Raw genomic sequence first — 24,663 nt, 5'->3', positions numbered from 1 at the left:
TCGGAATGATTTCTCTTAATTGTATATTTTACAGCACGTTCTTACAAAATCGCAGTCATGATTTGCATCCATCCAAGAAATACAATGAAGAGACACACGTACATTCATATATATTAAAACATTCAAAATTAAGTGCAAAATGCAGTGCATTATGGAAGCAGACTGGTCCCTGCTGGGACACTATGATGTCCGGTGAGACCACTGGAAAGTGAGACAGGCGCCCACGCAGAGGTGGCCGCTGTTGGGAAATGGTACAGTTTCTTCTCGGCGGTGCCGGCTCGTCCATGGATTGACAACCAACAATTTGTATGAAGCACCAGCTCTTTATAGTCTCAGCTGACGAACATGATTTTCCATTGATAACAGTAAAAATACGCAAAAAAAAAATATGGCGACACATTCAAAGTGGCTGGACAATCTGGGGGTCTCTTTCTGTGTGATTTCCCCCAACCCATTACCTTCTGTATTCGTAAAGAAGGGGATTGGCACTCACGTACAGTAAGAAATCCTAAAGCCCGGATAGCAAATGCTCGTTATCAACATTTCCTTGTATCAAAAAAATACAAAAATATATAAAAAAAATACAAAATAACAAAAAAAAAACAACACAGTTTAAAGAAATACTTTTCGGTAATAAAACTAGCTATGTGAACTAGTCTCAAGCAGAGCGTCCTCATTGAGAACGGTGACAGTCCTGAGCCAATGGAAGTCCTTTATTTTGTGGCAGAATATACAAAAAAAATTTTCTCGACCTACTCAGTTTTTCCAGTGGTGTAATATGGGTTAATACCAGTACCAGTACCTTGAGCTATAGGATCACTCACCAGTAATACTTCTGGTGTTACCATTAATAGCAAGACATTCTCCAGCAACTTGGTTACGAGCAGGAAACTAACTAGGTAAAATGAACATGGTGACTAATAATCGGACGGAATCGATCTAGTAATGATTTCAGTGGTTGGTAACAGTAGCTTGTTCTAATAGTTTAGACAGTACATACTTACAAGATGGCCTTTTTTTAAAAATAGTGCCACACCTGTTTAGTGGTTGTGTGTGGTATTGCAAGTCAGCCACATTCATCCCAATACCAAACACAACCTACGGATGGAGGAAGCGGCGGCATTGTGTTTTGGAGAAAATCAGCCATGTTCTTGTACAGTCTTTTTAGCATACATTAGGACAAGCTATAGCTAAATGAAGTCGATCTATACATTATCACAAATAACTAATAAAATATATTAAGATACTAATATATGGCTAAAACTAGTCTCACCAGTGATGTGTATATTCTAAGAACAGGTCATTGTTACTCCTCCACCGATTTAAAGGGATCCAGTCAGCAAGTTTCTTAATATTGAAGTAGGGGTATTGTAGTATAGGCGCTTGTTCCCGAAGAAAAATGATACCTTTTTTGTAGATATCCGATGTACCAGTCATGAGTAATCTAGCGTAGAAGACTTAGGCAAGTGAGGCACGAAATGCACTGGAAGGTGTGTCCCTGCAGTTACTGTTGCTTCCTACTGACACGCCCCCAGCAGTGCACTTCCTGTCTGTTTCTTCTATGCTAGATTAACTGTGACTGGCACTTTGGATCTCTACAAGAAAGGTGTCATTTGTAATGGGGGACAAACACCTACCCAGCCATACCACTATTACTACATGTAAAAATGCACTCACAGGTTCCCTTTAAGGATATGAATTATTTTACAGATAAATGGAAAAATGGTAATCATAGCCGAAGAAGAAGCTCTAAAGGTGGGCATATACATTAAATAAAAGTAGGTCGACGGTCGAACAATCACTCATCTGGTCATTATTCCATATGTAGATGCAACCGTACATGGTTTAGTCCACCATGGCTGTTGTAGTCAATCAAACTGGTCATATATTTTCAATGATATCAGGTGAAGAAAATTGTAATATTCTGTTAATGTTCTTCCAGTAAAGATCTTTCGTGGACTAGTGATTGTCAGACAAAAACTTTGATCATGTCCGACTTTCAATCAGGTGTTTCACTTGGTGAATTATCATTTTAGTTAAAATCGTATGTTTTGGTCAATTTTAGACCATTGTGCATTGCCACCTTTGGTTCCATGATCAACGATTGTTGCCTTCACTGGGTCAGTCAATAGTTTGAATGGTTTGACCGCCATATCAAATAATGATTGGCCTACAGAAAGCAACTCTTCGTGAATAGACCAAGTCCACCTCTTGGCCGTGAAAGTAACAGCTTTTCTTTCCAACTGGTCGTATTGTTGGTTTCATTGGTAAACATGGCATGATACACTGGTAGGAAAATACCAGGATCCACAGGTGCATGGTGCTCAGTACCCAAAACGCTTTGTGACTGCTCCTCAGCGTTTGCAGGACTCGTCTACAACATAGTAGAATGGGGAAATATTATGGGATAGTATAACAATATATGATAAAAATGTAAAAAACAAAAGAGAAAATTGAAGTCATATTACTTACCCACTATGAGAGCTTTCCTTCTTAAGATGCCTCCCAACAGGGCGCTTTCTTCTTCTTCGTCATCTTCAGGCTGAGCAAATGGAGAAACTGGGACCTCTGGCTCATCTGATGGCCCGTATTCTGCTAACATAGAGCTTTCAGATGGATACTCAAAGGTGCTCTCTAGATCCGCATCCGGAAAAGAGATGTTCATCTGATGACAAAAAAATGTGGAGAAAATTGACTTTACTGGAATGTGTTGACTTATGTAAATGTGAATGTTTTCCGAACTGGAGAACCTCCACAAGTTAAAGTAGTGATCATGGGGTGGGGTAAGGATTGTGGCTGGACTTTTTGGTTTCATTCTCATGTACACACCATGCGTAATGATGGGTAGGGATTAGTGTTGAGCGAACCTTATCCGAGCATGTTCGCTCAACACTAGTAGGGATGATAGACAAAATCCTCATAAGCCAGTTAGGCAATTTTGGAAGGTATAATGAGTCTTAGGGCATGACAATAAGAAATTTCATATACAGTACTAGTAAACAAATTAATCAGGGAACTGGTCACCTGGTCCGCTGTGACTTTTACACCCCTTGGTTTAGAGATATTCGCTGTGATAATAAACTGAACACCATTTGAAGAATAATCACTTATTTTTACGAGAACATACATTTATAATGAATACATTGAAAGGACAGGAAGATATCCAACAACAAGATGATGAGCCCACCTCTTAAAAACTTTAACAGATGACGGGACACATGGTCCTCAGAAATATGAAGGGTTTTTTTTTTATGAGTCACATAGGACATTCTTAATATTGTAAATTATCGGTTAATTTTATAGGTTATTTAGAGAAAAAATCTAATAAAAAGTTATTTTTTTTTCTCCTGTGTACAACGATAACAGAGTTGTAGATTGTGCAATGTATGACGTCTTTATAGTGCCGAGAACAAAGCCCCTTTTGTAGGTTGAGGATAGCTATGCAAGTGCTGACATTTTTTAGTTGGGGTACAAAAGCAGATCGGGTCTTAATACAGTAAGCAAATATCGTGAACAGGTTCTACCAGTGATCTGAATGCCTCCTAGACCCTTCTACAGATGGAGTCCCTGTGATGTCACTGATGACATCACGTCCCTACCAAACTCCTGCATGCAGAGCTTATTTCAGTCCCTTGCCTCAGTACAGAATTGGGCTCTCACGGTGGCAGTCGAAAACCTACTGATGGTTCTGGTGTATCCGCGTGACTCTGTAGGCCTAGAAGAAGACATACTAGTCTGGCCTGACCAGGAAGGGGTTAAGCATGTTAATCTCTTAATTGGCTGTGGCCCTAACAAGATTATATGGTTAGGGGTCATGTAGGGGAGACAAGAAGGGGAATAAGAAGCTGAGATTTCTCTCAGAAAGGAGCAGAGGCTTCAGCTACGTGTGGAGGGTGAGGATAAGATGAAGGGCGAGGAATGACGAAAAGGCCTAACATTGTGAGAAAATGATGCTGAAAGAGGAAGAAGCTCTCCTCATATTGGAATGATCTTATTATTCTCAACCTCTTATATCCTCTCAATAAAAGAGTTTATTATTATCTCGCTGCTCTACAGTCTGCTTTTCCCTTTTATTCCCTCTATCCTTTGTCCACAGGCCATCAATAATCTCTGTCTCTTCAGCCCTTGGGAATTTCCAGAGCTTCTCTTCCATGGTCTCCCCTCCCTTTAGTACCCAGCTGTCTCTCCTCCTCCAATGACCCCAGATGTCATGAGCCTTCTTAAGAAGTCTCAGTTCTCTGCCCCTCCCTTTCCTTAACTCTTCCTTAAACCGATTGGGCCGAGACCATCTTCTCTAGCCTTCTTCTTGACCAGCGCCCTTGTTAGGTTTTCTCTAAATATGTGCTCTACAACCAGACAAATTGATCGAACGAAAAGAAATAACACTAAATAAATGAACTTTTTTTTTTTTATAAAAAAAAAATAATCCATCTGAAATTCTTCATAGCCTTTTGGTGTTATTTTAGTTCTAGAAATAAATTCTAGAAGATGGTCATAGACTAGTTGATGTGGTAGTCGCTTCTACATTGGAAAGATCATCAGCTATTTGAAGGGGCCATTAAATAAGTGTTGATGAACTTGCATGCAGTCGATCGACTTATACTTATGTCCAGAGGTGAGCCCTTATCAATGGTCCTTACGCAGTGTCGGACTGGGGTGCTAAAGGTACTGTCACACTTAGCGATGTACCAGCGATCCCGAACAGCGATATGACGCGGTCAGGATCGCTGGTACATCGCTAAGTGGTCGCTAGTGAGCTGCCACACAGGCAGATCTCACCAGCGACATCGCTGGGGACGGGGGTCACTACTTACCTGTCACACCAGGCGATCCTGCGTCCTCCCGCCCGGCTCCACGCGTCGCTCGTCGTCACAGCAGGAAGCGCCGCAGGAAGCTGACGACGATAAACAGTCCAGGACGTTCTCGCGCGATCAGCGATAACCAGCGGGGGAGCGGGTCGTAGGTAAGTATCAGACACAGAGATATCGCTAGCAATATCGCTATAACGTCACTAGTTATAGCGATATTGCTAGCGATATCTCTTAGTGTGACATGCCCTTAAGGGCCCATCAATAATCAACTCCATGGCCCCACTTTTCAGTTTCATGCAAATGTGACATTATCCTCAATCAATAATTTATATAACAATGTGCTGGGTAGATTGTTAAATAAATAAGATGCCGCCTTTGTTTGCACATAGTGATTCAAGTATATTGTGCCAAGTACTGCTCATATCAGAGGGTGGGGGCCCACCAGAGGATTTTCCTGTTCTTCTGTGGGCCAGTCCAAGCCTATCCTTATGGGTCAGGTGCAGGGTTCCAAGAACGGCGCAGAAAATCCTTTTGTCATGCACCGCTGCTTTAGGCTCAGTGTCTTTATTAATTATACTTCACGGGGTATTACAGGGAATGGAAAACGACAAAATATACAAAAATACAATGTATAGTTGTTTTTCGACTTTCTTAATTAAATAAACCATGGTGACACACTGTTCATTTTTCCTAAAGCCGTGTGTCATGGAGCGGAGTTTAGTGTGACGCGAGTAGTTATGCAATCAGCGGAGTCGCATTCTGTTCACTGATGTGTAACATTTCTAATTAGTGTCAGGCTTGTGATATTACCACTGTATTCGGAAATGTTTCCACTCCGGCTGGCGTCCGTTCTGCAGACTTGCATTTAGGGCACTGATAATCTCCTTATGTTGTCTATATATGGCATCCCTTTATCTTCTTCCTGCCATTACAGAGTCAGTGTTCATTTGCTTGTCGGGTTTTACATACTTGAGAGGCTCTTATTGGTTTCCTCTGGTTAATGTGGGTTTTTGTCACAGTTTAAACATTTTCTTTACCATCCGTATAACCCCTTCTCTAAAACAAGCTGCTTCTGAATAAATGTTGTGTTCTGAAACCCCCAGCAATCTGCCCATAAATAGGTGATCATGTGGATGGACTTCCCATAAACAGGTGACCATATGGACAGACCACCCATAAATAGTTCACCATGTGGACAGACCTTCCATAAATAGGTGACCATGTGGACGGACCTCCCATAAATAGGTGACCATGTGGACGAACCTCCCATAAATAGCTGACCTTGTGGTTTGACAACCCATAAAGTGGTGACCATGTGAAAGGTCACCAGAAGAGAGCAGTTTTCTTCAGTCGATCTCTGCTAATACTATTGGTCTTCCGAATATCCCCATCCTCTGGAATTCTGTGCCCCAACACATCCAGTTATCCACCACATTTGGATCCTTCAAACGGAACCTGAAAACCCATCTCTTCAAAAAAGCTTACAACCTGTAATGACCACACGGCCACCTCTACACCATCGGAGCTACTGCAACCCCTGACCTACTGTCTCCTTCCCCATAATCCTGTAGAATGTAAGCCCACAAGGGCAGGGTCCTCTCCCCTCTGTACCAGTCTGTCATTGTTAGTTTGTTTACTGTAAGTGATATTTGTATTTTGATGTAACCCCTTCTAATGTACAGCACCATGGAAATAATGGTGCTATATAAATAAATAATAATAATATATGATGCTGAAAAATAGGTGACCATGTGGAGAAATCTTCCATAAAAAGGTGACAATATGGAAGTCCATCAGAAAAGAGCTATTCTTTTCAGTTGATCTCTGATATAACTATTGGGGAGACCCCCTTCTATAATAGGTGATATTGTAGACAGGTCACCCATAAATATTTGACTATATGGAAGTCCACCAGAAGAGATCTGTTCTCTTCTAAAGGTATTGTCACACTAAGAGATATCGCTAGCAATATCGCTATAACTAGTGACGTTATAGCGATATTGCTAGCAATATCTCTGTGTCTGATACTTACCTACGACCGGCTCCCCCGCTGGTTATCGCTGATCGCGCGAGAACGTTCAGGACTGTTTCTCGTCGTCAGCTTCCTGTGGCGCTTCCTGCTGTGAGGACGAGCGACGCGTGGAGCCGGGCGGGAGGACGCAGGATCGCCTGGTGTGACAGGTAAGTAGCGACCCCCGTCCCCAGCGATGTCGCTAGTGAGATCTGCCTATGTGGCAGCTCACTAGCGACCACTTAGCGATGTACCAGCGATCCTGACCGCGTCATATCGCTGGTCGGGATCGCTGGTACATCGCTAAGTGTGACAGTACCTTAAGACTATTGGAGGATACCACTTCTATAATATGTAGGTGACGATGTGGACAGATCACCAATAAATAGTAGACTATATGGACAGACACATCAATAGGTGACTATGTGGATGTCCACCAGATGAGAACTGTTCTCTTCAGTTGATCTCTGCTAAGACTATTGGGGGATTCTGCTCTAAAATAGGTGACCATGTAGACAGATCACCCATAAATACTTGACCATTTTTAAGTCCAACTGAAAAGAGCTGTATTTTTCAGTTAATCTCTGCTATGATTATTGGAGGAGATCCCGACTATAATAGGTGACAAAATGGAAAGATTACTCATAAATAGTACATTATATAGGCAGACTCATCAATAGGGGACTATATGGAAGTCCACACATGAGAGCTGTTCTTTTCAGTCAATCTCTGCTTTGACTAATGGGGGGAGACTCCTCTGTATAAGAGGTGACCATGTGGACAGACCACCCATAAATAGGTGACCTTATAAACAGATACATCAGTAGGTTGCCAGGTAGTTAGTCCTATAAATAGACAAAGATCTGGAAGTCCAGCAGAAGAGAACTGGTTTTTTTTTCAGGCGATCTCTGCTATAATTAATTGGGGAAGACAACTATTTATATTAGGTGACCATTTTGACATATATCATCCATAATAAATAGATGATCATGTGAAGAGACCCATTAGTAGATGACCATGTGGAAGTCTAACAGCAGAGATCAGCTGAAAAGAACAGTTATTTTTTGTTAGATTTCCACATGGTCATCACTGATGGGTCTCTTCCCATGGTCATCACTGATGGGTCTCCTCACATGGTCATCACTGATGGGCCTCTTCACATGGTCATCACTGATGGGTCTCTTCCCATGGTCATCACTGATGGGTCTCCTCACATGGTCATCACTGATGGGCCTCTTCACATGGTCATCACTGATGGGCCTCTTCACATGGTCATCACTGATGGGCCTCTTCACATGGTCATCACTGATGGGCCTCTTCACATGGTCATCTATTATGGATGATCTATCCAAATGTTGCACTGGGTAGCAATCTCACATTGTCTATAACCTAGTTAGATACTATGGGCAACGTTTGTGTTTTTTTGTATGCACTAGTGAATAAAGACGTTAGAGAGGAAACTGACGTGGATAGGTGTTACCAGCAGCAAGTCTCTGCAACTTTCACAGCTACCGAGGAATGTGTGTACCTTGCTTAGCAGATGCGCGGCTAGTCATGTGAAAGCTTGCAGATCGATGGCTGGACAAAAAACCTGTGAAACATAAGAACCATTGCTGGATGGGCTAATTGCCCAGTAGGTCGGCCCAAACTTATGTATAAAGATTGAGGATTGAAAGACATCAATGAAGTAGGAAATTGGTGCAAGGGAAGGCTCTGAAATCCGAGAAGTCGCCACAATGGTGCAGCACAAGAGACGTTTTGAAAAGCCGAGACACTGTAGGATTGCGAAAGGGTTATGAGCAAACTGTACGACATTCTCATCTAAGGTTCGAGAGCTTGGTCTAGTTTGCAAAAAGGGGAAGCAGATAATGTAAATAAAATACCAGCAAAATTGTGCCAAATTAGACACGGTAACAATATAGGAAATTTTTTTTCAGGTTTTGAAAAAGAGGCAACTTGACTCTAATATTCTACGGACTGAAGAATCTGGTGAATAAGAGCAAAATGTTCCTGTTTTATTCCTTCTGTTCGACAGCTGAAACACACCCCAGATTGCCTAACAAACCGGCAATCCCTGCATGTGTTGTGGCTGTCAAACACATTTTACGAGAAAACAGAATACACTCGCTTAGCGCACAAGCATGATCGTATAACATCTTATCCGAGCACGTTCGCTCATCACTATTAATCTTTCATGGGCCATGTACGGTTCCTCGGGCTGCTCGGCCTTGGCCCCTCTATCAGCTGTGTTTCCCTCTCTGTAATCACATCACATCCTTCTTTCTGCCTTCTACTCTCTATTACTCATCGCTTCCATTTCCGCCTGTGAATTCACCCCCTCGCCACCACGGATTGAAGGCCAAATCTGGATGATTTCATTATTCTCTCTCCGACATTGCAGCCATATATTTTAGTAGAGAGCTGCGTGCAGAAAAAAAAGACATTTTATTTGAGCTTGTGTGAAATTATTGAGCAAATTTGGCTTTTGGTGGGAGACATCCAAGGTGTCCATACACATATTACAAGATAGAATATAAGGTCGTTTTTAAAAGTTTATAGGGAGGGCCTGTCTACATGAAGGAAAGGGTCCAATTATTCATCAGCAGATGCGCTTGAACGCCAGACCACATGGGTTAGGTAGACGTCTATATACGTTATTGTTCAGAAATCTTCAAGCCTCTGATTTCTTGCATCTATTGACAACTGCCTCCACTGTGATTACATGAAAATAAGAGACCTCATCCCTCAGTGGTTATCCTCTTGTTCTAGAGCTTGGCTGACTTGCATGACTGGTCACATGCAGATTTGCATTATATGACTATGATCCATGGACTCCTGCAGGGAATCAAAAGGCCCTTGGATTGAAGATACACAGTGCCTAGAGGGTGCAATTACTTTTTTCTTAAAGGGGTTGTCTAGGTTGCGCATCCCTTGTTAAAGTGGAATGTATGGTGAAAAAATGTTACCACCTATACACAGTATGCTGATCGGTGGGAGCCTGACCGATGAGACATGCACCGATCGGCAGAATGGAATATTTTATCCCCGTTAGATCGGATCGTCAGTGCACATCCTCGACCATTTCTTCATTCATTCCCTATGTGGCTGCTGAGCTCTTTGCTGTTTGGCATTTTCCGGCAGCCCCTTAGAGAATGAATGGATTGGTGGTTGTGTATCCAACTTGCCATTCCATTTTATAACAGGGATAACAATTCTCTGTTTTGCCGATTAGTGTGTGTCATAGTGGTCAAACCCCCACTGATCAGTAAGTTATCACCGATCCAGCAGTTTAAGCAGACAAACCCTTTAAGTAGATGCTTACTTTGGTGACTGGATGATCATTCACTGACCATCAAAATCTGTGTTGTACAATGCTCAGACATATGAGGTCCTCCAGAGAGGGGTGTATCTCTGATATGAATATCAGGGTCCCTACAATGTCAACCTACAACTGGATGGGTGTTGTGGCTACTTATTAGCCTGTTATGACTTTGCAGTGGGCCCACCTTGACAACAAGTAGGCAAAAAAACCTTAAAACCAGATGGGCTTTGTATTTTTTCAGTAGTTGTCTGACTACATAACGAGGGTGTACATAGGCTTCAAATGAATATTGAAGTTTCATAGGACTTGGTTTGGTAATTTAGCACAAAGTGGGTAATGTCAGGGTCACAAAGTCACATCGTGTTACGTAAATCTGCACAGATCTTCCTGTGCACAGCGCCAGCACCTTCCTGTATTTACATGTACACAGCAAATAATGGGAACATGGATCTACAGGAACTTCTGTCATGGAGATATTTTCTCATGGACCCTTCATAGAACAATGCGTACAAATACAGGTGTCTTGGTGTTTTGTCACTGGGACCTCTGAAGCTATAGTTAAAAAAAAGTTTCATAATGAGGGCTGTTTCAGATGTCTGTGAAATATGGTCTCAGCACGGACCAGTCACGAGTCTCTTGACCCGAACCAGCAGTCATATATATATATATGCCTATAAGGCTACTGAGTTCAGGTCAGGAGACCCACGGCTGGACCATGGCCAATGTGTTACATGCTTAAACCGCATTTCACAGATGTCTGAAGCAGGTCTCACATAGTTGTGGATTTTACCTGCAGGTGAAATTTGCTGTGGTGCAGCAGGTATATCGATGATATGTTGACAGTGTATTCCTAGAAATCAGATAGGTAATCATCTCCCACTACTAATGTACCTATACCCGACATTGCCATTTCCGTGTGTGGTTCCACTATTACTTCTAAATAGATGAAAGACTATGCAAAGAAATAATTTAGGATCACCACACTAATAACTAGTAATTGTGAAAAAATCATGAATTTTTATTGTACATCAGGTCATGAAACACTACACACAATAAAAACATTTAAAAACAAGGCAAGGGACTATAACAAACAAGAGGTCCCATAGTCCACAATATGTCCACCAACTGCCTGGACAGTATACAAATCACATATAAATTACTATTTAGTAGTAGTATGCTGCTGGTTGTTCCATTTAGGTAAGACCATAGGTTGTGTAAAACAAAACCTGATACACAGTGGTTATAGTATACTCAGGTAGAGTGTAATATCATATCAAGCATAATACCTGAATAAATGACCACACAAAGAATATGTTTAATCCTAGTAGTCAGTGGCTCTAGCAGATCAAAAGTGAAATACTGAGAGATGCACTAGCCCTGATTAAAGTATAGCTATACATCACCATTTCCCTATCAGGGTAAGTATCAGAGTCCGCTCACCCAGTCATCCCAGTCAGCAGTCAGACAGGCAGCCCATCAGGTGGCATAAAGACCGGACTCTGATACTTACCCTGATAGGGAAATGGTGATGTATAGCTATACTTTAATCAGGGCTAGTGCATCTCTCAGTATTTCACTTTTGATCTGCTAGAGCCACTGACTACTAGGATTAAACATATTCTTTGTGTGGTCATTTATTCAGGTATTATGCTTGATATGATATTACACTCTACCTGAGTATACTATAACCACTGTGTATCAGGTTTTGTTTTACACAACCTATGGTCTTACCTAAATGGAACAACCAGCAGCATACTACTACTAAATAGTAATTTATATGTGATTTATATACTGTCCAGGCAGTTGGTGGACATATTGTGGACTATGGGACCTCTTGTTTGTTATAGTCCCTTGCCTTGTTTTTAAATGTTTTTATTGTGTGTAGTGTTTCATGACCTGATGTACAATAAAAATTCATGATTTTTTCACAATTACTAGTTATTAGTGTGGTGATCCTAAATTATTTCTTTGCATAGTCTTTCATCTATTTAGAATCTATAGTATCTCTATGTAAATTTGGTGATCCCAGTAGGTTATATTTTTGTACCAGTCATTGATGGTGCCCGCTTAAATTGCTTTTGAAATTGGTTCCACTATTACTCCGCAGCAACATGCCCACTGTCTTGGGGTCATACTTGACTCTGAGCTTTCCTTTGCCCCCGACATTCGATCACTGGCTCGCTCTTGTTATCTGCACCTCAAAAACATTTCTAGAATTCGACCTTTTCTTACTTTGACTCCGCAAAAACTCTTACTGTTTCTCTTATTCATTCTCGTCTCGACTATTGTAACTCTCTTCTAATCGGTCTCCCTCTTACCAAACTCTCCCCTCTCCAATCTGTCTTGAATGCTGCAGCCAGGATCATATTCCTCGCCAATCGTTATACTGATGCCTCTACCTTGTGCCAGTCATTACACTGGCTACCCATCCACTCCAGAATTCAGTTTAAACTTATTACCCTCACGCACAAAGCCCTCCCTCATTTCAGTCTACCACCCTACCCGCACCCTCCGTTCTGCTGATGACCTGAGGTTAGCATCCTCAATAATCAGTACCTCCCACTCCCATCTCCTAGACTTTACACGTGCTGCGCCAATTCTTTGTAATACACTTCTCAGGTCAATACGATTAGTCCCCAATCCCCACAATTTTAAGCGTGCCCTGAAAACGCATTTATTCAGACTGGCCTACCGCCTCAGCACATTAACCTAATCTATCCCTGTGTGGCACAGCCAAAAGTTTGTTACCACCCACCTTTCGTGTCTCCCTTTTTCCTCATAGACTGTAAGCTTGCGAGCAGGGCCCTCATTCCTCTTGGTATCTGTTATGATCTATGTGATTATTGTTATGCTGTAATGTCTATCGTCTGTACATGTCCCCTCTGAAATGTAAAGTGCTGCAGAATATGTCGGCGCTATAGAAATAACATTTATTATTATTATCAATATCTAGGTCTAGGACAGTCCCTTAAAGGATTTCCAACTATGTTTTGTCTACAGCTGCTATGCAGCCCAGTGTGATTCCATGGCAACAGACAACAAAACAAACCACTTGTCTGATCCTGCAGTCATATTCCCTTCCAACTTCATCCTTAAAGGGTTATTCCCATCTGCATAGATGGCTGGTACTTGTAAAAACAAGCAATTTTGTAACTTGCTACATATTAATAATTTCAGTAGTTCTTCAGATATTAAAATTTTATTTTTCTTTTTACAGCCCATTGTCCTAGAGACAGACCACCGCTACTAGACAGAAGAACATGTGCAAGCTCTTTTCTATTGCGCTTGTAAGCACTGTTTTGAAGCTGGCCAGGATCGCTGTATCACGTCCTGTTACCTGGACAGCTTTAGCTTAGTGCTTTCAAGCTAGACAGCAGCAGTGGTCGGTCTCCTAGGCAACGAATTGTAAGCAACAGAAAAAAGTGTTAATATCTCAAGAATGGCTGAAAATTTTTAGGAAGCAGTATATTGCAAAAGTGCTTGTTTTCTCAAGCTTTATCCAACAATTCTCATCTATTAAGATGGTAATAACCTTTTAAATATATCTTGTATTTTAGAGGGAGTGAGGGGACAGATAGAAGGGAATATGACTGCAGAATCAGACTATACACGTTTTCATTGTTGTCTGTCACCATGGAGACACGTTGGTTCGCACAGAAGTTGCGAACAGAAAATGATTTGACTCTTTTAAATGAAACGTATTTGCAAAGTTGAGTTAATTTTCTTTTTCAATGCATTGGATGACGTAAAAAAAATTTTTTTGCGCAGGTGAAAAATAGCCTTTAATTCCTCACAAACCAAATCTGACCATAAGTACTGTTATTTCTTGCTCTGAGGTACTTTAGGTGTTTTTAATGGGAACCTAAACTGTTTTTCTAATTGGTACAGTTTGCACCTTATATAAAGAGGGAGATCAATATACAGAAATAACTGGTATGTAGTTTCCAGTTAGGGAGCGGCGCTCAGGCAACACATTGCTTTTATCCTGCAGCTGAAACTTTTGCTAACTCTAAATATGACCTACAACTTGTTTTAGCCTGCAAAAGGAATGGGGAGAGATAACATTCTGTTGCGGAGATAGACGTGGGGGTTGTTATGTAGAGAAGGGAAAGCAGAAGAGGTGGAGGAGAGGAGAGATGGAGAGCGACATCTGTGCAGAAATCTAGAGAATGCACAAGTCATATGGATCATTCATTTTAATTGCAAAAAAAAATTGAAAAATGTATAAAATTGTGAATAAATATATATAAAAATAATAATCAGATTGTGCATTGCCAAAAAACAAGAGCACACATGCAAAATAGAAAAAGAGCAGCTGCATTTAGGGTGTTGTCCAATGGCAATTCCACCATGTAAAAAGCCACCAGTTGGGCCTGTGTTCACCTACATCTGTGGTTGAGGAGTCAAGAGAAAAATGGGCCTGAAATGCTATAATAGTACAATACCGAAGGACAAGATAAAAACCACCCCTTACCTTCTTCTTGTCACGACTGTGTTTGGCCAGACAGGATTTGGATAAAGCCAGATAGCCCCCAATGACTTTGATCTCTTCTGCCGTTGGGTAGCGTTTCTTTCCAGACTCGGGTTTGGTGGTCGGGGACTTAGTCTCGGTCACAGCATACCCGTTCTCACAGATGACAGCTTTCCGTGGGTTGACTGTGATCGTATTGCCTTTCCTCGTTTGCACGGCTTGACTCTCTCCTGTCACTCTTTTGACGCCCTGGAAGTTACGGGTAACTTTGGAAGGACTAAGCCCGGTTTCACCATCTTCTTCGGTCTTTGCAGAGTTGACTTTGAAGGTTTCTGGCCTTGACAAGACCGGAGATGCCTGAGATGCCTGGGTAGTCTGCTTTAATTGTCTGGCTGGAGATGCTGGACGCAGCTGGAAAGGAAAAGGTCTAACTTCCTCCGTCATGCTTTGCTTGGTGGTGAACCCACTCATGATCGTGGGGGCCACACAAGCTAAGAGCTCAGATGGCTCAGAGTCAATGCAGGAAGAGGAAGGAGTGACGTAGGGGGAGAGAGTGGTTTCCTGAGTTAGCGTCTGGCTTCCCGTGACAGCAAGTAGGCAGGAAGGAGAAGGCGGAGCGGGGTTTGCAATACTTGAGGCCTGAGTTTCAGGCTCCGCTATTACAGGAGCAGTGGACAATATAGTTTTGGTGGCGCCTTCTCCATTTATTCGTTGTAAACACGCTTCACTGCCATCTTCTTCTGTCTTTGAGCCTCCAAATCGACTAAGCAGTCTGCTCACCCTCCCTTTCACATCAATAAATGGAGGTTGATGTTCCTCTAATGGAGCATCTTGCTCCTTCACCTCATTGGGTAGATCATCTACTTTTGGAAAGTGTTGGACTGTTTGCTCAGTGGTAGACTTTGGCCTAGTGCAAGAATATTCTGGTATCCGTCTTTGCTTCTCCTGTTGAATAAATGGATTTTTTTGAACTGGACCAATATTTTCTCTCAAGACCCTACTTTCCCGGATTTCTTCGTCAACAAAGCCTCCGACTTTCTCGTCTCGTTCTTCTCCATCGGTTTCAGCTTTGCTCTCAGGCATAGAAGCCTCAGCCTTCGCCTTCCTTCGGAGAATGATCTCTCTCTTCCATGGAGGCATCTTTGCAAGTCGTTCCTCTTCCTCCCTCTCTCTCCTTTTCATCTCTTCTTCTTCTTTTCTCTTTCTTTCTAGAAGATGGACTTTCCAATCTGGAACCTCCATCATTTTTGAATTGCTAAATCCAAGGGTTGTGCTTGGATGTTGACTTGAGTTCCTAGGTTATTTTTGAGACGCCATAATCAATATTTGCCAAGGAGGAGGCATGGCGGAAGGAGAAGATCAAGCTTGCTTTACCGTAGCGGGATGCTCCTGAGAAAATGCAATATATGATATCATGATTCAAGGGCAAAATAAATGGCGATATGAATCAAAAAGACTCAAAAGGAAACGCATGAAAGACCCAGCTGAATAGTAGCATCAAGCAATAGTAAGATGGATTTTTATATTCTGAGATCATTTTACAAGAACAGAAGTTGGAGAAATAATCTTCGCATCTATGGTGGTCACTCAAATGGTTTCCCTAATCCCAAAAATAGGCAAAACAACAAAATAACATACTGTATAGATACATACAGTATATACATAATGTCTCATTCAACCATCATCTAAAATTCAATTCAGAGCTAAATGACATTAACAATAGCTCATCTCATGGCAATTATCCGTCGCCCACTTGGAACCAGCCCTACATCTGGCGCTCCGGCGTTAATAAGCATTTTACTATGTTAATTACTGATCTGTTTATTATGGAGAATAGTAGTAAACACCACATCAATGATTACAGCTGTAATTCCAAAATTGTATGCACGGAGGCCAAATATTTTATAAGGTAAAGAGGTGGAGGAGGAGATGACAGGGTAAATAGGCTGTAATCAAGAAGGAAAGCGGGGTAAGAGTGCAGTGAGACCGTGGAAGAGCAAGAAAGGAAATAGTGGTGCAGTGAGACCGTGGAAGAGCAAGAATGGAAATAGCGGTGCAGTGAGATGGTGGCATAGCGCAAGTGGTTAATGGAGGATAGACCAGACAAGGGAGGGAGATGTTAAAGACAGAGCAGTGCAATGATAGCAGAGCAAGGACAGCTAGTGGCAGCAGTGCCAGACCATGCAGGGCCTTGACAGTGGTGCGAGACAGCACAGCGCAGTGACAGTGGAGCGAGACAGCACAGTGCAGTGACAGTGGAGCGAGACAGCACAGTGCAGTGACAGTGGAGCGAGACAGCACAGTGCAGTGACAGTGGAGCGAGACAGCCCAGTGCAGTGACAGTGGAGCGAGACAGCCCAGTGCAGTGACAGTGGAGCGAGACAGCCCAGTGCAGTGACAGTGGAGCGACACAGCCCAGTGCAGTGACAGTGGAACGAGACAGCCCAGTGCAGTGACAGTGGAGCGAGACAGCCCAGTGCAGTGACAGTGGAGCGAGACAGCCCAGTGCAGTGACAGTGGAGCGAGACAGCCCAGTGCAGTGACAGTGGAGCGAGACAGCCCAGTGCAGTGACAGTGGAGCGAGACAGCACAGTGCAGTGACAGTGGAACGAGACAGCCCAGTGCAGTGACAGTGGAGCGAGACAGCCCAGTGCAGTGACAGTGGAGCGAGACAGCCCAGTGCAGTGACAGTGGAGCGAGACAGCCCAGTGCAGTGACAGTGGAGCGAGACAGCCCAGTGCAGTGACAGTGGAGCGAGACAGCCCAGTGCAGTGACAGTGGAGCGAGACAGCCCAGTGCAGTGACAGTGGAGCGAGACAGCCCAGTGCAGTGACAGTGGAGCGAGACAGCCCAGTGCAGTGACAGTGGAGCAAGACAGCCCAGTGCAGTGACAGTGGAGCAAGACAGCCCAGTGCAGTGACAGTGGAGCGAGACAGCCCAGTGCAGTGACAGTGGAGCGAGACAGCCCAGTGCAGTGACAGTGGAGCGAGACAGCACAGTGCAGTGACAGTGGAGCGAGACAGCACAGTGCAGTGACAGTGGAGCGAGACAGCACAGTGCAGTGAAGCGAGACAGCCCAGTGCAGTGACAGTGGAGCGAGACAGCCCAGTGCAGTGACAGTGGAGCGAGACAGCCCAGTGCAGTGACAGTGGAGCGAGACAGCCCAGTGCAGTGACAGTGGAGCGAGACAGCCCAGTGCAGTGACAGTGGAGCGAGACAGCCCAGTGCTGTGACAGTGGAGCGAGACAGCCCAGTGCTGTGACAGTGGAGCGAGACAGCCCAGTGCAGTGACAGTGGAGCGAGACAGCCCAGTGCTGTGACAGTGGAGTGAGACAGCCCAGTGCTGTGACAGTGGAGCGAGACAGCCCAGTGCAGTGACAGTGGAGCGAGACAGCCCAGTGCAGTGACAGTGGAGCGAGACAGCCCAGTGCAGTGACAGTGGACTGAGACAGCCCAGTGCAGTGACAGTGGAGTGAGACAGCCCAGTGCAGTGACAGTGGAGCGAGACAGCCCAGTGCAGTGACAGTGGAGCGAGACAGCCCAGTGCAGTGACAGTGGACTGAGACAGCCCAGTGCAGTGACAGTGGAGTGAGACAGCCCAGTGCAGTGACAGTGGAGCGAGACAGCCCAGTGCAGTGACAGTGGAGCGAGACAGCACAGTGCTGTGACAGTGGAGCGAGACAGCCCAGTGCAGTGACAGTGGAGTGAGACAGCCCAGTGCAGTGACAGTGGAGCGAGACAGCCCAGTGCAGTGACAGTGGACTGAGACAGCCCAGTGCTGTGACAGTGGACTGAGACAGCCCAGTGCTGTGACAGTGGAGCGAGACAGCCCAGTGCAGTGACAGTGGAGCGAGATAGGGCAATGATCAGGGAGTGATAAACTGCAGTGCAATGACAGAGCAAGACAATGCAATGCAGTGACAGTAGGGTGAGACAGCACAGTGCAATGAGAATAGAGTGAGACAGCGCATTGCAATGTCCAAGCGAGACAGCACAGTGCAGAGATTGCATAGTACAATGAGAATTGAGCTAGACAGCACAATGCAATGATCAAGAAACACACAATGGGATCACCAGACGGGTAACACCATACATTGCAATAAATCTGGGGGCGCCTAGACAGACCGGTGGGGGGGGAAGGGGCGGGGATGTAGCATCCCAAAACAATGAGATGGTGGAGAGACCGTACAGTGAAACGAGACATCATCAGACCAGTCAGAAACCTCAGTAAAGATAGATGTGACTGTGAGAGATGAGCAGTTAAGAGTCGTCGTTCTTGTCTGGAGACAATGGAGAGACAAAGGCGCAGCTGTCCACTCATACGGACATATAGACCGCCATGTACGGGGCCGATGTGGGAAATCTGAGCTGCAGAGACTGACAGTGAACTGCGGACGAAGAAAGTTATCACAAGAGAGAGATATATATATATATATAAAACCATGACATATATACTTTACTGATGGTGCGGAGCGCTGCGTTAGACTCTTGATTCCTCAGCTTTCCTATGTCATGGCCGTGACGGTCCGACCATACACCTTCCGTCATTATGACCACACACACTACCCATATACACATACCCTTCCAGGCTCCTCCACAGATGGACACAATAGCTTCCCGAATCCTTGGCGTCTCTCCGCTACGTCCGAAAGATCATTCTTCGCTCAACTTCTCCGAAAAGACGGACCTCCTTACAGACCGGGGAGGGGTGAATCCATCGGCAACTTCTCCAGTCCTTACCATTACTCATAAAGACGGACGTCCTTCCAAATAAAAAAATCACAGCGTCATCTGGGACCCGATAGATTTTCACAAGTTTTATTTTTTTTGACGGATTTAGTAAAAAAATAAATAAATAAAAAATAAATAAAATAAAAAGGAAAACGTGCTTTAAAAAAAGCCCCTTTTAAATGAAGCAAGGAGAGAAGTGTGTGCGGAAAGAAGAAATTGATTCACAGAAGGAGCAGTGGTGGTGGGTGAGGTTACTGGGGGAGGGTGGAGATATACTAAGGAAGGAGGGGGGATACAGGCCTATTAACCCTCGCACTGCCGAGCAAGCGGAGGGAGGGGGGCGGCCAAAGCCTCCGCTAATATTACCAAAACCACATTCCGATACTACGCACTCACTTCCTATGACAACTTCCTCCGATGGTTTGGACATAGAAGGGGCGAAATAAAACTCTCATTGGATCGTCTAGATCTCAGCGCCTCGCCGTCTGAGGTGTCCTCCTCGACGGGCGCCCTTTTTGGATCGCAATGTCTGTTTTTACCTTTAGGCCGGCGTCACACTAGAGAGAAATACGGACGAGTGCTATTAAAATATCCTTGCCGTAAATATCTGGATTATTGAAAAAGTTTTAAAATATATATATATTTTTTTTTTCTTATGAGAAAAAAAAAAAGGACCGTTGTGCTATATACAATTTTTCTGCATGTAACCGTTTTTGTCCCATCAGTGGTGTTTCATCCATTTTTTCTCGTATGCAAAAAGAATTTGAAAAATTCCAAGTGTCTCCTGCCATTAAATGGTAAAAAAAAAAAAAAAAGAAAAAGGACAGTACTCAGATGACTCCTGGATGACAAACATGTCTTTACTTTTTTTGTATTCGCAGTCCATGGAAAGATAAAAATCACAGGTGTGTGAACACGTGGCGAGATCCTCCACAAGGTTACAGCAATACAGAGAAATCCAAGAACCAGGGTACAGAAAAATTAACATTTCAGCAGTGCAGGGCCTTTATCAAGCCGTAAATAAAGGTACATATGCATATCTTTATTTTCTTATGGCTTGATAAAGGCCCTGTGCGGCTGAAACGTTGTGATTTTTCTGTACTAATAGTCACCAAAAGGAGGAACCTATCCCTTCAACAGGCGATTTTGATTGTTAAATTGGATAGAAAACAGAGGAGTCCTTTCTTTTTAAATTTTTTTGAATGTGAACAGCCCCATAGGCTATAATCTGGATGTGTTCTGTCTGTGAAAAACACAGATCATGAAAACCAAAAATCTGAATGAGGGCTCAGGGTACCGTTACACTTAGCGATGCACCAGCGATCCCGACAACGAAGTGGTCACTAGTGAGCTGCCACACAGGCAGATCTCACCAGCGACATCGCTGCGGTCGGGGGTCGCTACTTACCTGTCAGACGCGGCGATCCTGATCCTGACGTCCTCCCGCGTCCTCGCGTCGCTCGTCGGCGCCACAGGAAGCCCAGCAGGAAGCGCCCGACGAGAAATGGTCCAGGACGTTCTCGCACGATCAGCGATAACCAGCGGGGGAGCCGGTCAGAGGTAAGTATCACATGTAGCGATATTGCTAGCAATATCGCTGCTGCGTCACAAAACCAGTGACGTTACAGCGATATTGCTAGCGATATCGCTAGGTGTAACGGGCCCTCAAGACTATAGAACCTTCCGCAAAGAAATCATGGATATGGAATCCAACTGGGTGCATCACCTGTGATTACTGAAGGGGGCGCCATTGGCCCTAATGATCTGGGTACCTAGACGTGGCACTGGAGAACCGTGCAGTATGGTTCTGTTCACATTACATGTATCAGAGGGCTGTGACAGTAGGATATCCCAATGTATATTCCTAAGATAGGCTGCAACTTGTGGCATCCATGTACAACATTACAGCAGGAAAAAAGGGCTGTCAAAGCAGAGCAGGTCGGACTATGCCACAGTGCAACATCTCCAACTGTCATGGGTACGTAATAGTATTGGTCTTTCGATATGGGTCAAAGAGACCGTTTGGGCCCCTTAGGCTCCAGAGCCAGGTGCGACTGCAACCCCTGCATGTGGAGGTGGAAACTTTGGGCACTGTAGAGCTTTTGCAAATCGTATGATTCTATTATTTCTGCAAATACCCGCAAGGAAATCCAAAATGGCAAATCGGCACCAAGTTCTTCAAATTTTTGGAGCTACTTTTGTTGCTGATTTCCCTTTGAAAACTTCCAAAATCATTATTTTTTAAATATTACTCTTGGATGGATTTGTGGTTTATCTACGGATTGAGGCTTTTTGTGGTTTTTGACTTATTTCTTGAACTCCATCTGGACAGAAAATCACATCCATTCTCAACTTGTGCACTGTATTTTTCCACATCGAGTAATTGAGATTTCTTCAGATTTCATCTATTCTGCAGCAGATTTTTTTTAAGGACAGAAATCTGCAATAATTCTGTAAAGTCCTTCTGTACTTGTGTGTCCCTTGTCTAAAGGGGGTTTTACACATAACGATATCGCTAGTGATATTGCTATAACGTCACCGATTTTGTGACGTTATAGCGATATTGCTAGCGATATCACTGTGTGATACTTACCTCTGACCGGCTCCCCCGCTGATCGCGCGAGAATGTCCGGCTCTATTTCTCGTCGTCAGCTTCGTGCTGTGACGACGAGCGACACGTGGAGGCGGGAGGACGTCAGGATCGCTGTGTGTGAAAGGTGAGTATCGTGCGCTGCATCGCTGCTGCATCGCTGTGAGATCTTCCTGTGTGACAGCTCACTAGCGATCATTTAGCGATGCACCAGCGATCCTGACCGGGTCGGATTGCTGGTCGGATCGCTGGTGCATCGCTAAATGTAAAGGGGCCTTTAGGGTCCCGTCACACTAAACGATGCACCAGCGATCCCGACAACGATACAACCTTGTAAGGATCGCTGGTGCCTTGCCACATGATCGCTGGTGAGCTGTCAAACAGGCAGATTTCACCAGCAATCAGGACCAGCGAGGACGCTGGCATCCAAGGTAAATATCGGGTAACTAAGCGCACGCGTCACTTAGTTACCCGCTGTGTACCTTGGATACTAGCTCCCAGCGCCAGCACGCAGGTATCCAAGGTACACAGCGGGTAACTAAGCGACGCGCGCTTAGTTACCCGATATTTACCTTGGATACCAGCTCCCAGCGTCTGCTTACAGCGCTGGGAGCTCGCTGATCATTGCTCTCCTGCTGCGTGCTTGCCAGCGGGAGACCAACGATCAAAAAATAGCCCAGGACATTAGAGCACGAACAGCGATACCCGGCGGGGGGGCGGTCGCTGATGCGTGTCACACACAGTGAGATCGCTGGCGAGATTGCTGTTCATCACAAAATCAGCGATCTCGCTGTGTGTGACGGGGCCTTTACACATGTTTATTGTTCTTGTCTATGTTTCCCCTTTTCACATGGAATAAATGGCGCTATATAAATGAATAATAATTATAAAGTGTGAACATACTCTGCGGAACCAGCAGCTGGTTCTGACTCTGATGACAACTCCAGGGGGCTAATGTTTTTTTCTTCAGCTTTGGAGTTGTCTGCAGTCCCTCATCCTTCCTCCTCCACACAAAATAAATTACCGTTAGTGCTCGGTTGAGTGAGCATGGTAATTGGGGGATTGAGATAATAACTGCCAGGCGAAACTTATTTTCTGTGTATGTCCAGCTTTGTATGGAGACAACCTTCTACTTCAATTGAAGTTGAATTGAAACTCAGATCGAGGGGAAATACAATGCTGCCAACAGTCCTGAACTTGCCAGAACTGTCCCACATTTTCAGAAACAACTAGTTTGTGCAACCAGGGTGTTGCCATCCTGTTGGGCATTTCTAGAGATGGGACTTAAATATTCCGATTTTATTACCCAAAATGGTGATAATTATGTTGAAATGTCATATTACAAGTCACCTTAGTTAGTGATTGACTGAGCCAACGGTACTCCTAAGTTCTAGTGGGACATGGAACCTTTAAAGCTCTGTTTTCTTTGAATGAACTATGTCTTTAAGGCACTCATGCACATTCGAAAAAAGTTGGGCAAAACCGCCAATTTCGATGAGATCGGGCAACAGTCTAACGAGTATAGGGGCCTCCTGACTATCCCCAAACAAATTATGTCGGAAGACATACGGATCGGGCAGTTGGGATTCAATGACTGTTCTCCAGGAGGTAAGCCTGTAAGGAAGAAGACCGGGCTGTGAGCGCTGACAGAACAACACACCGGGTCCGGAACTGCTGGGGCCGCATTTCTTGTTGCAAAGGAGAAGGAAATTGAGGATGGAGAGGACCCAGAACCTGCTGAGAGGGTGTGGTATGTGAGAGGGAGACTGGAGTTTTTGTGCGGAACTCCCAATTTCAGAGCACGCCGAGCGAGATAGTGTTGTGCGGAACTCCCGATTGCAGAGCTCGCCGGACGGGAGATTGTGGTGAAAGACTCCCGACTGCTAAGCAGTGTGATAGACTAGGGGCTCAACGGGTCAGACCGAGACTGCCCATTGCCGCCAGAAGCGTGCATACCTATCTGTTGGGCAGGGAAGCCTGAAGATCGCAACTCCGGCATCAGCTAGCTGCCTGCTTTCATCTTTGAGGAAGTGGACAACCAGGGACACATGATAAGTGAAACAGTTAAATGCCTAGACTGTGGTTTTAAGTTAACCTGTTCTTTGCATTGGTTAGCCTAAAATCTGTTTTAACCCTTTTGTTCCCTGTGAGGAGAAACCTCCCTGTGTTAATTAAACCAAACCCCTGCTAACTCCTGCTCTACGCCTCTGTGTTGCTGCATCCAATTTACCTGCATTACAAGCCACTGACCGATGATTGTGGCAGCGACTCCATCATAAATAACAGAGGAGTTCTAGGCCAAACCGAGCGTTCCTGTGTATGGTGAGATAGGAGAGATAACTATCAGCTGGATGATCATTTAACCATCAGCTACTGTATCTAATCTGTATGACAAGCTTTAAGGTATGCTCACTTTGAGGTTTTTTTTTTCCAGTTTTTGGAGCAGAAACTTTCTAAAATTCTCTTCAAAAACTCAGAACTCCTCGAAAACTCCACTCAGTTTCCACTCCAAAATCTCAGCAAAAAGACACACCTTTAAGGCCCCTATACACATTAGACTGTCAGCTGAACCCACTGATATTGATGGGTTTGGCTGATAGTCTAATGAGTATGAGGGTGCTGGACAACTGATCATCAGGTAAGAAGTTGATGAAGCATGTCCGATTTCAGGTTGAAGATGGCATTGTTCTCCTGGAGACAATATGTCACCAAACATGTCAAAGACTT

The 24,663-nt window shown here is 44.2% G+C and overlaps 1 protein-coding gene across 3 annotated transcripts; it reads right to left on the bottom strand.

Moving 5' to 3' along the window:
* Positions 1–24,021, bottom strand: PPP1R18 (protein phosphatase 1 regulatory subunit 18). 3 transcript variants are annotated; one of them, XM_073548908.1, is made up of 6 exons: positions 23,893–23,991; positions 19,743–19,903; positions 19,196–19,378; positions 14,619–16,004; positions 2,473–2,665; positions 1–2,374 (listed from the first exon to the last, which is right to left on the bottom strand). In XM_073548908.1, exons 4-6 carry the CDS (start codon positions 15,858–15,860, stop codon positions 2,355–2,357), a joined length of 1,455 nt encoding a protein of 484 aa, XP_073405009.1. In that variant the 5' UTR covers positions 15,861–16,004; positions 19,196–19,378; positions 19,743–19,903; positions 23,893–23,991; the 3' UTR covers positions 1–2,354. The 3 variants fall into 3 exon arrangements, with proteins under 3 accessions (XP_073405009.1, XP_073405008.1, XP_073405010.1); XM_073548907.1 differs by lacking the exon at positions 19,743–19,903 and having other exon boundaries at positions 23,893–24,020; XM_073548909.1 differs by lacking the exons at positions 1–2,374; positions 2,473–2,665; positions 19,743–19,903 and adding an exon at positions 8,752–9,243 and having other exon boundaries at positions 23,893–24,021.
* Between the last annotated feature and the right edge of the window lie 642 nt (positions 24,022–24,663).

The sequence above is a fragment of the Dendrobates tinctorius genome, unplaced genomic scaffold (assembly GCF_039654945.1).
Source record: "Dendrobates tinctorius isolate UK_male_01 unplaced genomic scaffold, ASM3965494v1 ptg000158l, whole genome shotgun sequence".
Classification (NCBI taxonomy): Eukaryota; Metazoa; Chordata; class Amphibia; order Anura; family Dendrobatidae; genus Dendrobates; species Dendrobates tinctorius.
This window is presented reverse-complemented; position numbering and strand designations above follow the sequence as displayed.

Excerpts from the sequence above, each read along its gene's own strand:
- PPP1R18 (XM_073548907.1), bottom strand. The coding sequence starts at position 15,860 with ATGATGGAGGTTCCAGATTGGAAAGTCCATCTTCTAGAAAGAAAGAGA. Across the intron at positions 2,666-14,618 it reads ACAGTCGTGACAAGAAGAAG|ATGAACATCTCTTTTCCGGA; the intron begins GTAAGGGGTGGT and ends TTTTGTCATCAG. Across the intron at positions 2,375-2,472 it reads AAGGAAAGCTCTCATAGTGG|ACGAGTCCTGCAAACGCTGA; the intron begins GTAAGTAATATG and ends ACTATGTTGTAG.